The 15,234-nt window shown below is 48.4% G+C and overlaps 1 protein-coding gene across 1 annotated transcript; it reads right to left on the reverse strand.

Annotated features, from left to right (window-relative positions):
• Window positions 1-393: 393 nt before the first annotated feature.
• On the reverse strand, window positions 394-10,010 carry LOC122729206 (suppressor of cytokine signaling 1-like). The gene is made up of 3 exons (XM_043967933.1): window positions 9,714-10,010; window positions 9,158-9,272; window positions 394-1,208 (listed from the first exon to the last, which is right to left on the reverse strand). Exon 3 carries the CDS (start codon window positions 1,158-1,160, stop codon window positions 468-470), a length of 693 nt encoding a protein of 230 aa, XP_043823868.1. The 5' UTR covers window positions 1,161-1,208; window positions 9,158-9,272; window positions 9,714-10,010; the 3' UTR covers window positions 394-467.
• Between the last annotated feature and the right edge of the window lie 5,224 nt (window positions 10,011-15,234).

Consider the following 15,234-nt stretch of genomic DNA (forward strand, 5'->3'; position numbering starts at 1 on the left):
GCCGACGCCCTCCCCCCTCCCCTACTCGTGTCTGGTCCCACCCTGGCTTTGCTACTGGGATGGAGCAAAGTGTCTCCATTAGGGGAAAGGGGGCACGTAGGGGGCTGCCTTTGGCTGGGAGAGGGAAGCGCTCTGTGGCTCCTCATTACTTCTCCCCTGCCTCTTCTCTAATAGAAGACTGTGCTAGAACAAGCTGAAGTCTGGCTCTAATGTGGCTCATCCCCTCCTCTAAAGCTGGAAGGATGAAAGGAAGGGGATTGGTTGAGGAGTGAGGACGGGACAATAGCCCCCACCCCGCCCCGCCCCGCCCCGCGGCACGGGAATGTAGGCTTGGGATGGCTTATTCAGCAGTAACCCAGAGCCTTCTTCCCACCCACCCCCTGCCACCGAGGACTTAGTCCATCCCTATGGGGGGAGCACGGAGGCTGGGGCCCCGGGCATAGCTGAAACTGTCAAGAGAAGCTGCCTCAGAAGCCCACTTTGGCTGGTGGCAGAGAGGAGGGTGAGTCGTGGCGGGGCAGCTGGTCCTCTTCCTGCCAAGGCTGAGAGGGGCCGACGGCGTCCTCCTCCCCCTCCGCAGCCTCTGCTCGGTGTTCTGTCCTGGGGCCAGCCGCCCCGCAAGCGTCCAAGCTTTGTGGGCATAACTCCTGCCAGCGGGCGCAGCCTCGGCTCCTCCGTAAGGGGGTGGAGAAGACCAAGGGGAGGCCTTCCTTACAGTACAGGCAGTCGCTCTGAGTGGCCTCCACCACCATGTCGAGCAGCCTCACGACGCAGTCAGAAAACAAATGCTTCAGCCAGAAGTAGCCCTTCTGGAAGGCGATGCGCAGGCTGACCGGCCCCGACGGCATCTTGACGCTCAGGCTGAACAGGCAGTCCCCCTGGGCACTGTCCCGCAGCAGGTAGGTGCCCACGGGCTCCCTCTGGAGCCGGGCGTGGGCCTCGCCCACCGACAAAGGGCCCCAGTAGAAGTCGCTGCCTTGCAGGACGCTGAGAGAGCGCTCCACTACCTCCCATTCGTGGTTGCGGAAGGCCCGATAGTGGGTGGGCAGGCTGGACCGAGCTGGGACGAAGGGAGGCGCCGGCGGCCTCTGCGAGGGAGAAGGGCTCTCAGGTCCTCCATGCGCTGCTCCACCGGCCCTCCCTCCGACCGGCTCCCACATGGCCCATGAGGCCAAGAAAGAAGCATCCTTAGCTGCCTTACATCAGACCTGCGGAGGAGAGGAAACAGAGAGACTTGTCTCAGTGGGGACACCAAAGGCGTGCCAGGCTCCCGTTGAGTTAGATGTGGGGGGAGGTGGCACAGGCTAAGAGGCAAGCCCACCAGAGCCCAAGGAGACAAGAACCAGCCTACCCCTAAGACACAGGGAGCTTCCCCATCGTTCTTAGTGGAGGGTACAGCCACCCTGAGGAAAGAAATCCTGGACCCTTGGGGAGCCATGAAGGATGTGGCCCGTCAAACACAGGCCACTGAGATTGCAAGTGGAGAAGGCTCGGCTCCCCCATGAGATTCTTATATGTAATACACAGGGCAGCCACACCAACTGGAACTAGGGCTGAATTAGTGAAAAGTCTGAAAAAACACAATATTTTTAACAGTCCAAAGAATCAAGTGCCCAAACAGGGGAAACGTGCTACAAATGCTGCCCGCCCATTTTTATTCCTCAGTAGTTCAGAATAAAATTGGACCCAGGACCTCATTTTTTTGCCACCACCACAGTCTTCAATTACATGTCAAGCTAATGTACCAAGCCCTTCTAAACAAAATCACCCGCTCAGGAGCCTCAAAGAGGCACTCACGGTGACTGACAGCCTCTGGAATTTAATGGAGAATTGGAGGTGAATGCTTCCAACAAATTGTTTTTAAAGTAATGTGTTTATTCCCCAGAAAGACACAAAAGCCCAGGTTTCCCTAGGTGCTACATTAGTGGAACCCCACCAAGGCTGGCTTAAAAAAAACAACCCACTTCCAATTAAAACAAGATAAAATGAAAGCAGTAAATAGGTAGGTCTCTCTATTTCTTAGTAGCTTCCTCTGCCCCATGTTATACAGTTATGCTTCTTGAAAACAATTTGGTTTCCCTTGCTCGTTTGACAAGTGAAAGCTATAAATTATTTCAGATGCCAGGCCCAGGACCCTTCCAGCATGTGTCCAGTGACCAAGTGAGCCACAGCATGCTAGCTGAAAACAATTATGTCTGCCTGCTATTCACAGACCGGGCTCTGACAGGTACACTAAGGCTCAATTCAGAAGCTCTTAACTTTCAAGGGGTCCAGGGTTAGATGTCTAGGGCTCTGTGAACTTGGATGGGAAAATAAACCACATCTATATTGTCACTAACCTCTAATTGAAATTCTGCATTTCCTTCAATTATTCAAAATCATTATTGTGAGAAGGGCTCCCTAGGCTTCATCAAAATGCCCCTGGGGCGAGATACAGGGAAGAAGCCCTGCTTTACTTCAAGGACGGCACTTGCCAGCAGAAATCGGTGGTCATGAAAAAAAAAAGATATTCTAAGCAAACTGCATTAGTGATGGTCTAGGCACATCTTCTTCTTCTTCACTTTTAACTCATACCTTTGCCAATGAAGCTTCTGAAGAGTCACAGGCTGACTCACAAAGCCACAGGACACTGGGTAGCTTTGGCAAGAACTGTGTGGCTGCCTTGGATTCCTTTTTCATTTGCTAGTTGGGATCTGGTTGTTGAAAATGTCTATCCAAAAGAATAAATACTGTAAAAGGGATTAAGGGACTGACTTCTTTTGTGGATTTCAGTCACTAAACTGTTTCCTCCACCTGCTATTGACAACAAGTATGGATCTAGCTGAAATGGTGCGGAATCGCTTCTCCTTGGAAGTGGATGCTTTCTCCCCATCCTCATGGACAGTCAATAGCTGCCATCCACAGGGACAAATTTAGGCAGATTGTGCCAATAGCCAGTGTCTCTGAACTGAGAGCCCTGGTGCCTTTGAGATTGGCTCTCCCTGAGGGTAAGTTCATCACTTCTAGGACCTGCACTGACTTTTGTTTTTTGGGCCGGGCAATGAGGGTTAAGTGATTTGCCCAAGGTCACATAGCTAGTAAGTGTCAAGTGCCTGAGGCCGGATTTGAACTCAGGTCCTCCTGCATCCAGGGCCAGTGCTTTATTCACTGCACCACCTAGCTGCCCTGGCACTGACTTTTTCAATAACTTTTTCAATAACCTCATGAGATTTTACACTACAATAATGTTAATGATGGCTGGCATTGATAGAGTGCTTTAAGGCTTTATATATTATTCTTTTGATACAACAATCCTGTGAGATAGGTACCACTATTATCATTCCCAAAGTTCAGATAAGGAAACTGAGGCAAAAGCAGTCAAGTGACTTGCCCAGGGTCACCCAGCTAGTCTGAGGTTGGATTTGAACTGGTCTACCTTGGCCTAGTTCCGCTGCGCCCCCTAGCTGCTTCTAAAAGAGTCTACTAACAATTTAGATTTTCTAATTCTTATGGAATGCTAATTATTCTTATCAAAGAGAAATGTGTTCATTAAGACTGTAGAAACATATAAATGAATAAAATAAAATATAAATATATACACAAAATAGAAATATATCAACCCATTTATCCTTTTAGCTAGAAATATTTAGAATAGGATGCTACTGAGGGGGTGGGACACCCAGTTCTTAGACACCAGGTTTCTTACATTTGCCCCTCATTTTTGTGTTTCTAAGTCATAAGGGCTTCTTAGAACAAGTTTAGAACAGTGGTATCTTCCTGGGATTGTAAGAGAGCTAGTATAGCTAGCCAGGGATTTTCCCAGCTTCCTAACCTCACTCAGCCTCCTGTCTGCCTAGTGGATTCATCACTTCTTCAGAAAAGTAGGATGATTCAGGGGGTGGTAGCCACCCTAAGACCAGCTCAGCCCAGACCTCCCTACATCCAGCGTGGTGTAGTGAGTCCAGTCAGACTTGGAGTCAGGAAGAAATGGGTTCAGATTCTGCCTTATGAGCTGTGACCCTGGGGAAGTCTTTCTGAGACTCCATTTCCACATGTGTACAATGAGGGGGTCAGATTGGGTAACTTCTAAGGCCCAAGTCTTGAAATGCTGGGAGTTCTGTGGGTTCTGGGCCTGACCCACATCCTATCTAACTTCCAATTCTCTGAGCCTGACCTGGTTATGAGACATGGGGCAGAGATGCCCGGAGGGTTAATGAGAGCTCTTTCCTGGGCCTTATTCATTTGGCATTCGGGGCATAACATCGGTGCCTATTGTCACTGGCAACACGAAATCTTGCCTGCTGCGATGATTAGCAGGGCTTTCAAATCTAAGCCCACGCACACACGTGACCACGCACATACCATGAACACAAACCCTCTAAGCTCAGGAGGCTGCAGAGTGTGAAACAGCCTGGGGAGACCTGGGTCCCACCTGTCCTAACAGCATCATCCCTAATAGCTGTCTTTGTCCTAACCAGGCTAGAAGCTGCCGCCCCCAGGGGTGGAGGGGGGGTTATGTCTCTTCTTTCTCTAGACTCCTAATCACTTGTGTGCCAAGGACCACAACAGTCACATCAACATTACTGAACTAGGGAACAAGAAAAGACCCACAACCCCCCAGGCTCATACCAAGGGGATTACGATTCACCCAATCCAGAACAGGCCAAGGACGGGGCATTACCACCCACAGCAACAATACTGGAATGGCCATTCAGGGTCTGGGGACAGGGCCAATCATTTCTCAAAACCTGGGGCTCAAGATCATACTATTTCCCCAGGTAGCTTGGGACAAAACACCACTGGAAACCCTCCCCGAAGAGCCTAGGTCAGCTTTGTGTGGGACCAACAGGGTTAATGGGGACAATGACCCAAAGTCCAACACCACGTGAAACTCCATGGCTTACATACTTGGGACCATGTCTCCTTTGGAGAAAACCAAGGGGATGTAGGCAATGATGACAAGAAGCTGAGATAGGGACCAGTAAAACTGATGCCTAGGGTGAGGGTGACCCGAATCAGGTGACTCTCAAAAGAGATGCCAGGAACATAAAACATTATGATAATTAATACTCATGTTAATAACTCACATTTATATAAGCACTTTACAAACAGCTTAATCTATAGCAATTCTGTATGGCAGGCGGGTCAAGTATCATTTATGCCCCTTGCTTAACAGACGGGGAAACTGAGGCTCAGAGTTTAGATGATTTGCCCAGCATTATGGAACTTGCTAGTGTCAGAGCTGGGATTTGAACTCAGGTCTCCTAACCCCAAATCCACAGTTCTATCCACTATACACGAAGCCCCTAGACTTTAGACAAAATTAACATGAAAAGATTATCTTACCAAACATTATAGAACTTGGTCAAATGAGATTGGTTTGCAGAATTGGTAATAAGGAATGTTCCCTATGAGTTAGCTCTACAGGAAACTGACCTGGAGAGCCCCTGCTGCTCTATGACCCCACCCACAAAGCCACACAGTCAGACGCCCTTTTTAAACTCCTGCCTTCTTGTAGATCACATCTGTTCCTCTGGATGCCATTCCCACCCCCAGAGGCTTAGCACTTTAGATTATCCCAGCAGAATCACCGGACACCTTCCAGATTTCAAACAAATGCCCACCTCATCTGATGGTGAGGTGATGAGGGGAGAGGGGAGAAGAGATGTTGTCAGCAAACCGAACGCAGAGAGATAACACACGGAGATCCTTGTCAAGGAAAGCTCTGGCTGAATATTCCAGAGAGTTGAGAGGGATCTTAGAGGCCATCTAGTCCACAGATAGAGAAACTGAGGCACTGGGGGCGGAAATGACTTGGAATCCTGGATCTCAGGCTGGGACCTCAGAGGGCCAACCCCCTCATTTCACAGATGATTCTCATCCAAAGTAACATGGGGAGTAAGTGGTGGAGCTGGGGTTCAAACTAAAGTCCCCTGGCTTCAGAGCCCTGACCCTGAAGAAAAAGAATGATGATAATAACAACAACAATAATAGCATTGACGTAGAGTTTCAAGGTCTGCAAAGCACTTTATAAATATCATCTCATTTGATCCTTACAACACTCCTACAAGGTAGGTGCTATTATTATTCCCATTTTATAGTTGAGGAAACTGAGGCAGACAGGTTTAGTGACTTACCCAGGGCTACACAGCAAGCATCTGAGGTCAGTTTTGAACTCAGGTCTTCTTGACTTTTTCATCATAATAACCCTGTGCAGGAGGTAATCCAGGTATTAGTATTTCCAGTTTATAGATGAGAAAACTGAGGCTCAGAAAGGTGACATCACTGGCCAACAGGTAATGAGTTTCACAGCCAGGATTTGAACCCAGGTCTTCTGATTCCAAGCCCAGTGCTCTTTCAATTGTATTTTAATTTGACAAGAGTCTTATGGATGATCCTGAGAGCCCCAGGGTCATGGTATAGGTCAGGAAGGAAACTCAAGTACCACTATACTTGCAAGTCCATGATAGCATAACACAGGCATCAAAGTCCTGGTCTTGTTGATCCTTGGAAGGCTTAGCCTGGTCTTCTTCTTCTTCTTTTTTTTTGCAGGGCAATGGGGGTTAAGTGACTTGCCCAGGGTCACACAGCTAGTAAGTGTCAAGTGTCTGAGGCCGGATTTGAACTCAGGTACTCCTGAATCCAGGGCCGGTGTTTTATCCACTGCGCCACCTAGCTGCCCCGCCTGGTCTTCTTAATATGCATTTCACCTAAAGTGATTTTCTTCTCAATTTGTTATGCATGAAAGGGGAGAGTTTGACGTTCTCTGGAATCTGAAACCTTCTCTAGAGCCACTGGAGAGGAACAGCTGGGGAAGTACCCGATTTCTTTCCCACCCCCTCTGCCAATGGGTGCCTCAACCCTGAGGTGTGGGGAAGCCCAGTCATGGCTGGGGAGGGAGGGAGGCAGGGGCGGCCCTTGCTTTGGGGCTGCCACCACTCAAAACAGAACTGCTTCGAAGTGATGCTGGTGACATGAACAGGTCATGACAAGAAAGTAGCCTCCAACGATGAGATAATCCTGGAACTGGAAATGCCCTCAGAACTCCTCCAGTCCAACCATATCGCAAGACGGGGAGAGCAATTCCTTCTTGCAATATGAGTGTCACCTATAGTGATGCTGCTTCTTCCCCATCCAGGGCCACAAAGAACCCACAGCAAATAGGCCTGGATCAGTCAACTCTGTCTCTCCTTCCCCTGGAATAAATTCATGTCTCCCACAAAAAAAGTATAAAGGTAAAAAATGAAAGACTCCCCAGATCTTTGATCAGAAGTCACCGGAAACCATTGATCCCAGGATCCTAGAACTTAGACTTTGAAGGGACCTGGAATAGCATCCAGGCCCAAATTCCATGTTTTAAGAGAATCCTCCCATATCCCCAGTCCTCCAGACCCCCCCAAAAATGTGTTTGTATCCAACTCAGAGTACCGTGTGTGAGATGCCCAAACATATCAACAGAGCAGGTTTGAGGCCTCTTCCGTGTCCCTACAAGCAGCTAGAACCCCCAGTACAACAGAAGCTTCTCCTTGGCTCTTCATCACACATTGCCTCAGTCTGAAATGGCCACAGCACCTTACTGGCATTAATGGGCAAGAGGAAGATGAGCAGGCACCAAAGCTTGGGGTAGGGCTGCAGGCTTGGGAGAACATGCCCAGAATCACAGACTCTGAGAGCCACAGGGACTGCTGGGTCCCTCCCTCCCCCTGACAAAAAAGAAGCCCCCACATAACACCCCCATCTAGCACATGAACACATATGGTTTAATTTGGAATCTATCAGAGCAAGAGCTGGCATTTTTAGAGAGCTTTAAGGCTTTCTAAGTGCTTTCTACAAATGTTATCTCATTTGAGCCTCACAACAAGTCTGGGAGGTAGGTGCTGTTATTATCCTCTTTTTACAGATGAGGGAACTGAGGCAGGCAGTGGCAGGCAAGTGACTTGCCCAAGGCTACCTAGCTAGTAAGTACCTAGCTAATAAGTAAGTTACCTAGGTAGTAAGGCTGGATTTGAACTCAGAGCTTCCAATTTGCAGTGTTCTATCCATTGAGCCACCAAGGGAGCTATAAGAGGGTAAATCAAACCTCCTGACTCTTGAGCAGGCCTCTTTCCTTCCTGTAGATACCCATGGAGCACCACTATTTTGTCCTGTGTTTTTGTCTCCCCCAGTGTGCCTAGGACAGTGGTAGGGACACACCAGTAATTCAATAAATACCTACTTCGTAAGATGAGCTTGAGAGATCGTGGGGGCCAAGGAAGACCTGGGTTCAAGTCTAGTCCCTGAGACACAGTGGCTGAGTGAGCATGGACATTATTATTGTGTCTATCTTATAGAGGAGAAAGCCGAATTTCGAGAATTCAGTGATTTCTCTAAGCACCAACAGGCCTTGGATCTGGGCCTCCCAGCCTAGCATCCTCTCCTCCACACACACAGAACCAACCAAGACACTTCTGTTCATGGGAAGCCTTGCCCCTGCCCCTCTCTTCAATCCCAGGAAATCCTCAGAGGCCGCTGTGTATACAGCAAGTGCTCAGCAGCTTTTTAAAATAATGACTTCCACAGGAAATATTGCATGATACCAAAAGCATGCAGTAAGCGCCTGCTGTGTGCAGGAAGCACCTGCCTGGACCCTGGGGGTGACACAAAGCAATGCCAAGCCACGGGGCCCCTTAAAGAAGGCCAAGGGGAAAGACCGTCCCCAGGAGCCGGCCTGACCTGCATGTACGTCTGGTCTTCTCTCCCCCCACCTGCTGTCAAACACATGTTGAATCTGGTGCTAATGATAGCTGGCATTCCAACAGCACCTCAAGGTTTGCAAAGGCCTTTGGAGTCATCTTGATGGAACCTCACAACAGCCCTGGGAGGTAGATACCGTCCTTAGACCCATTTGACAGATGAGGAACGTGAGGCAGACGGTGGCAAAGTGACTCTCCAAGGGTCAAATGCTTAGTAAATGTCTGAGGCCGGATTTAAGCTCAGGGCTCCCTGACTTCAGGCCCAAGCAAATAAAGAGCTAGCCTTAGAAAGTGCTGCCACAAGGTCGTCCTTGTTCCTGCTACTCCCTACCAGGCAGCTCCCCACAGGAGGGATCACTGGCCCAAGTCTCCTCTCCAGCTGTCACACTGCCCCTCCCCTCCCAAGCAGACATGGTCTCAGAGTGCATCCTCCCAAGGTGAATTACCTTCGGGCGCCGCCCCCTCTGAGGAAAGGCCACTTTCAGACCCCTCCGGCATTTCCTTCCCCTGGCTGAGAGAGAGCTCAAGTGTCCTCCATCTCCATCCTAGCAGGCTTCATTCCTGCAGGTTAAAGACAACAGAAGAGATTCACTCAGGTGTAGAAAATGATTTCTGAAAGCCCTTTCCAATTAGAAATTCCAAGGCTCAAGATGAATTCATTGATCCTTAGCACACCAGGGAGAGCATGCTGTCTGTCTCCTTGGGAGAGAAGACTGATCCTAGGCCTCTGCTCCTTTTGCATCTCCCCAAGTGCCTAGAACAGAGCAGCCTGATGAAGACTAGGAGGACCCCCACACCTATGCCAATACCCTTCGCCAAGGGGACAAGGGAGGAAAGAGCTCGGGCAGAGCCCTGCTGAGCTCAGTCTGCCACCAGAAGACCCATGTCAAAATGAGCTGCCTGAGTTAGAGATGAGTCTCTTTCCACCCAGCGAGATCACTTGGTACAGGAGCTGTTTGGACCTGGGGATCAGCTGGGCCAATGACCCGGCCATCATCCTACCTTGCCCAGAACCACAGGCTCCAGTCCTAGACTGAGAACGCGGCGGCTGGATTTAAGCTCCTGCTTCCCTTCCCCTGCTGAAGAAGAAGCGAGCATGCCTCATTTGCTTCTGTTTGTATTGACTGCGTATGTGTCCGTGAGAGGAAGAAAGCACAGCACCAGGGACGAGTGAAAGGGGGAGGTGAGAGAGAATGTGTGTTACCAAAATATCTTGAGAACAGTTCTTGGAAACATGCAGCTAGCCTGCTCAGCTCTATCAAGCACTCACTTCCTGTGAAGTACACCGAGACATTTTCATCTTTCCACCAAAAGAAAGGAAAATGTGAACAAATCGAACCCCCTCTCCCGGGAACAGAGATCCCTGGCTTTCTGCTTCCCAAGTTTGGCTCGTAGGCATCTTAACGGGAGAGCAAAATTAATTAATGAACTTGGTGGAGAATAATTATTCAAGTCTCCCAAGGTGAGATGTATATCTACGTAGATGAACATACATTTCATAATCTGTCTAGGACATATGGTGTAAAGCTAGTGAGGTCTGTCTAATTGTCCTGTCCAAGTTTCTTTGCCATTACAAAAACTGGCTGGCCTGAAAATGGTTTTGGAAAAACAAGCCAAGTAGGTTAAATCAATTAGCACCTACTGTGTGTGTGCCAGAGACAAGAACAGAGAGTGCACACGAGGGCAAAGATAGTCCCTGCCCTCCATTCAAACAACAACCAATCCATCTTCATACAAGTCTGAGTGTCTCTAGAAATAGAGAAATAGACACACCTGTATGACCTTTGCCTTCAAGGCCTATTGAGACCCTGTAATGTAATCTGGCATCTGGATAAGAAATCATTTTTAGGTATTTCAGAGCTCAAATGTTAATGATGATGGGGGCAGCTAGGTGGCGCAGTGGATAAAGCACCAGCCCTGGATTCAGGAGGACCTGAGTTCAAATCCAACCTCAGACACTCGACACACACTACCTGTGTGACCCTGGGCAAGTCATTTAACCCTCATTGCCCTGCACCCCCCCAAAAAAAAATAAAATTGAGATGAAATGTTAATGAGGATCAAAGAGAAAAGCAAATGACAGGCATGTGATTTCTCACATCCAAGAGGCATAAGCCCAGCCACCCCAGACCACCCCCGCTCCGTAGCCTGATCCCACTAACATCACCCACAAAGCAATTTGCCGCATGCCCCTCTTCACCCAGAACGCCCCTTCACTGGATGGCCAGCACCCCAAAAGCAACGCTCACCATGACTTACTCCTGCAGAAAGCTGCTGGCCCGGAGTAAGGAATGGCTATTTTGAAATGGACACACCTCCCCTGAGGGGCACAGGACAGCCATTTTATCGAGCCTCTTTAGGGCTTTCATCGAGTGGATGCTTTGGAATTTCCGGGCTAGAGGGGGCCTGGCATCATCTATCGCCCCCTCCTTCATTTAATGGGCCAGGAAACTTGAGGCTGAGAGAAACTGAACAAGTCCCCAAAGCCACAGCCAGAACAAGGACCACATCTCGACTTCCTCTCCAACACGATGCTCTTTCTAGTGTTCCTGTATTTGTAAAACACACAGGTAATAGGGTTTTCATCTAGTTTTATTCATTTATGTAGGGTTTAAATTCATGTATTATTTAAATAAAAACCCTACCATGTCAATATTTCAAATTTAAATATCCAATGACCTAATATTTGTAACATTTGTGCTATTTGATAATATTTGTTTAGCACAGAGCCTGCCTGGCATGCAGTAGGTCCATAGTAATGCCACCCCACCCCGAAAAAGCCTGGAAACAAAACGGTTTACAATCAAAACTTGTCTGCTTGTGAAATGTGAGCTATATCACCCCAAGAAGCCATGAAGAGATAAGCTAAGGTACGACCCTGATGAGAGGCAGGGTAGCAAAGTGGTTAGATCTGCCAGGACGACTTGGATTGGAGTCCCAGCCTCAGACATATATCCTGGCTGTGTGACCTTGGACCAGTGACCACTTCTCAGTGCCCCAGGCACCTCTCTAGAGGGCTAGGTGGCCGGACCTGTAACTATGATTTGTGTGAGAAATGATGGCATGGAGAGGGCCTTTTATGTTAGCAAAATCATCCATGAAAAAGAAATTAGAAATACCTATTCCTGGGGGTCCAGGAGTCCGGGAATAGGTTTCAGGGGGTCAGTGAACTTGGGTAGGACAAAAATCATATCTTTTATTTCAGTACAGGGTGTCCCAAAAGTCTTAGTGCAGTTTCAAACTATTAAAGCTTTACTATTAAGTAACGTTCGAGTAATATTTAGCAATATTAAAGCTCTAACAATAAAGCTCTCTCAAACTTGAATGGCTGAAAAGTGAATTGAGACTTTTGGGGGTTCCTATGTATTTTACTTTATGCTTTATGAGAAGGGGTGCCCGGGTTTCCAGACTGCCATCACACACACAAAAGGGAATGAGCCCCTGCCACAGTCCAGCCCTCTCATTTTAAAGATGAGGATGTTCAGAGTGGGGGTGTCAGAACAGGTCCAGGACCCAGGTGTCCTCACTCCTGAGCCAGAGCAAGGCTTTCTGTTTCAGGCTGAAACAGCAGGCTGGGCACTCAGCCAGGCAGAGGCTCTAGCATGCCGAAGAAACCTCATTGATTGATTTCTCGATTCACAGCTCATCTTCTCAGAACCACGAGCATTCTCCCTCCACCCTCCCGGCACTGGATTTCCAGGCCATTTCTGGAGAAGGATCTCATGCTGTCAAATTGAAAATCGCCATCAATAGCAGAGCGATCTCACTCTGGTTCCTGCCACCACGGCCTTTCCTCCCATGACCCCACTATCTACAGGAGAGCTGCAGAAGCAGCAGATGATGGTGCTGGAAAGAAGAAACAGGAAATGGTCTCATATCTTCACCGAGGCTTGAAGGAAATCATTGAGGGGAGCCCTTGAAGCACAGCCAAAGGAAAGAAGGAGAATTCCTGCCCCTTTGGGTCACACTCGGAATTCATAGGCACTTAGGAGGGGCTCACCCACTCGGTTTTCTTGGCTTCGACATTTTCAGTGTTAGAATGATTAGGGCTCCGCTATCTCAAAGTAATTGGCAACCACAACTGTAAAAACCATTTTAAAGGGAGTATTTGCTCTTCCCTCCCAGTTTGGACTTTTTCATACTACAGACACAAATAAATGGTCTTTTTCAAAGGGGAAAAAAAGTGATCCTGTCTGGCACAACTTGAGAACGTGAAAGCACATTAGAAATGTTACAATAACCTCCATAGGTGACTTATAGAATGAAATTCAATAAAATAATTAAAGTCCCAAAATAAGGAGGACTACCTTGTAAGGTAGTGAGTTCCCTATCACTGGCAGTGTTCAAGCAGAGACTGCTGCAGAAAAGATTCATCAAGTGGACAAGTGGTTGGGCCAGATGAATTCTAAGGGGACTTACAACTTCAGGATCCTAGAGTTACCTGAAAACCTGCAATCCTAGTGCCACAATATGAACTAGCTTAAATACCTTGCTTTTTCACATCCTCATTTCCAATGAATCTCTCCTTCTGGAACTTTACCTGGGGGAAGCAGTGAAAGACTAGACTCTGCTCTGGAGATGGCACCCAACCCATCACATCAGATAAGCCCAAAGGAAAAGGCAAAGAGCTGAAGAAAGCAGGTCTGGGGACAGTGTAGGTGGTGGATTTTCTTATGAATCAGTATTGAGCTATTAAGTCATGCTGAACTGACATGGGAGTGATGGGGGGGGCGGGGCAGGGAGAGTAAAACAAGACCAAGTTTCTGACCCACTGCGTCCTCTCCACAAAACCTACAGGCCTTTCCAGAAGGCTAAGGATGCTTAGCTCATTATCCCAGCCAAACTCCAACAGAGGAAATTCAAGATTTGTTTCAAACTGAAGAAATTGGCCAGCCTGCAAAGAATTCTGGGAAGCAGAATCTTAAATAATAGCCAATTTATTTACGTTCTTACTGGGGGGTTCATCAGCTTGGATGAAACTCCCTTCCCCCAAACCAGTGGGAGCTGTCCCCACTGCATCCAAGGGAAAGGGCAGCGGATTTATCCAGATTGCATTTAGGAGAAAAAGATAGCTCTTCTTCCCATGTGAAGATCACTAGACCCGAGTTCTGGGTTCTGGGACTGAAAAAAAGAGAGAATTTGAAAAAGGAACAAAACTAATCATCCTCCCTCAGCCCCCAAAGGGAGGCTGTCACAGGGGACCTCCAGAGCCAGGCTAATGTTTCTAGAATCATTCCGCAAGGTGGAGAGAAGAGCAGCCCACCTGGCTAACCCTCTTTAAGAAGCCCCATATCCAAATTGCAGGAGATGGTGAGAAACCAGTCTCCATTTTCACAAATGCCAAATTACACCCTTAAACTGCAACAGGAAGGATTTGGGTTAGAGAAGTTGTAAGAACAATGGTGAGGGGGCAGCTAGGTGGCGCAGTGGATAGAGCACCGGCCCTGGATTCAGGAGGACCTGAGTTCAAATCCGACCTCAGACACTTAACACTAGCTGTGTGACCCTGAGCAAGTCACAACCCCAATTGCCTCACCAAAAAAAAGAAGAAGAAGAACAATGGTGAGCCCAGCCTCCCCTTCCATCCAGTCTCTTTTATCAGTTTACCAGGACACCCACCCATCAGAATGGCATAGGTGCCCCTTGAAGACACACCAACTTCCAAGGAAAGGACCAGTGGTTCTGAGCATTGTTATTTGCCAAATACAAACGCCATGAAATTTTTTTTTTCTATATGGAAGAAACGGCTAGGTGATCCTCAGGGTCTCAGGACCCACAAGGGCAGTCTATGAAGCAAAATACCCTGAGGGCCAACATCCCAGAGACCTGGAAATCCTGCCAAGCCAGCCACAGGTATCTTAGCTGGTGCTGAGACATTACCTGGAAAGGCTAAGACCACCATTTCCTCTCCCCACAGAACATAGCTTCTTTTTTTTTTCTTTTTCATTTCAAAGTTGCTCCAGCTGAACAAAGCAAGGGCTTACTGTTATATGAAACTTTAAGGTTTGACAAAGCAGTTTTCACAACCACCTTTTGAGGTCAGTTGCTTCAAGGACCGACATGACCATTTTAAAGATGAGAAAACTGAGGAAGGTTTAATAATTTGCAGGTGGTCACACAGCTGGGAGGTGGCAGAGTTAGGAAGGGCTTCAAGCGGCAGGTCCGGCACGCTTCCCAATACACCATCCTGCCTGGCCACAGAAAGACCAAAACGTGGATCTGGCAACTTTAAAGACTCAAGGGGGACTGGACAGTCCCAGCCTTTCTTAGGGCTAGGAAACGGGAGGCTCGTTCAAGGACTGAGTTAGGGCAGGTCAGGCAAGGGTGGGTCCGCCTTCCCGGTGGATTGCTCCCAGCTGTGGCTGCAAGGGCGCACGCTGCCGCCCCCTCTCCCCGAACCCGGCGTCTACCCCCAAACCCAGCCGCTCACTACTCACGAGCACCAACATTCCGGGTGCCTCCTGGAATCCCGAAACCTCGCCAATGTCCACTGAAGATTGACGTGACTGCATTCTTCACCTCC

Source organism: Dromiciops gliroides, chromosome 5, assembly GCF_019393635.1.
Source record: "Dromiciops gliroides isolate mDroGli1 chromosome 5, mDroGli1.pri, whole genome shotgun sequence".
NCBI classification, from domain to species: Eukaryota; Metazoa; Chordata; class Mammalia; order Microbiotheria; family Microbiotheriidae; genus Dromiciops; species Dromiciops gliroides.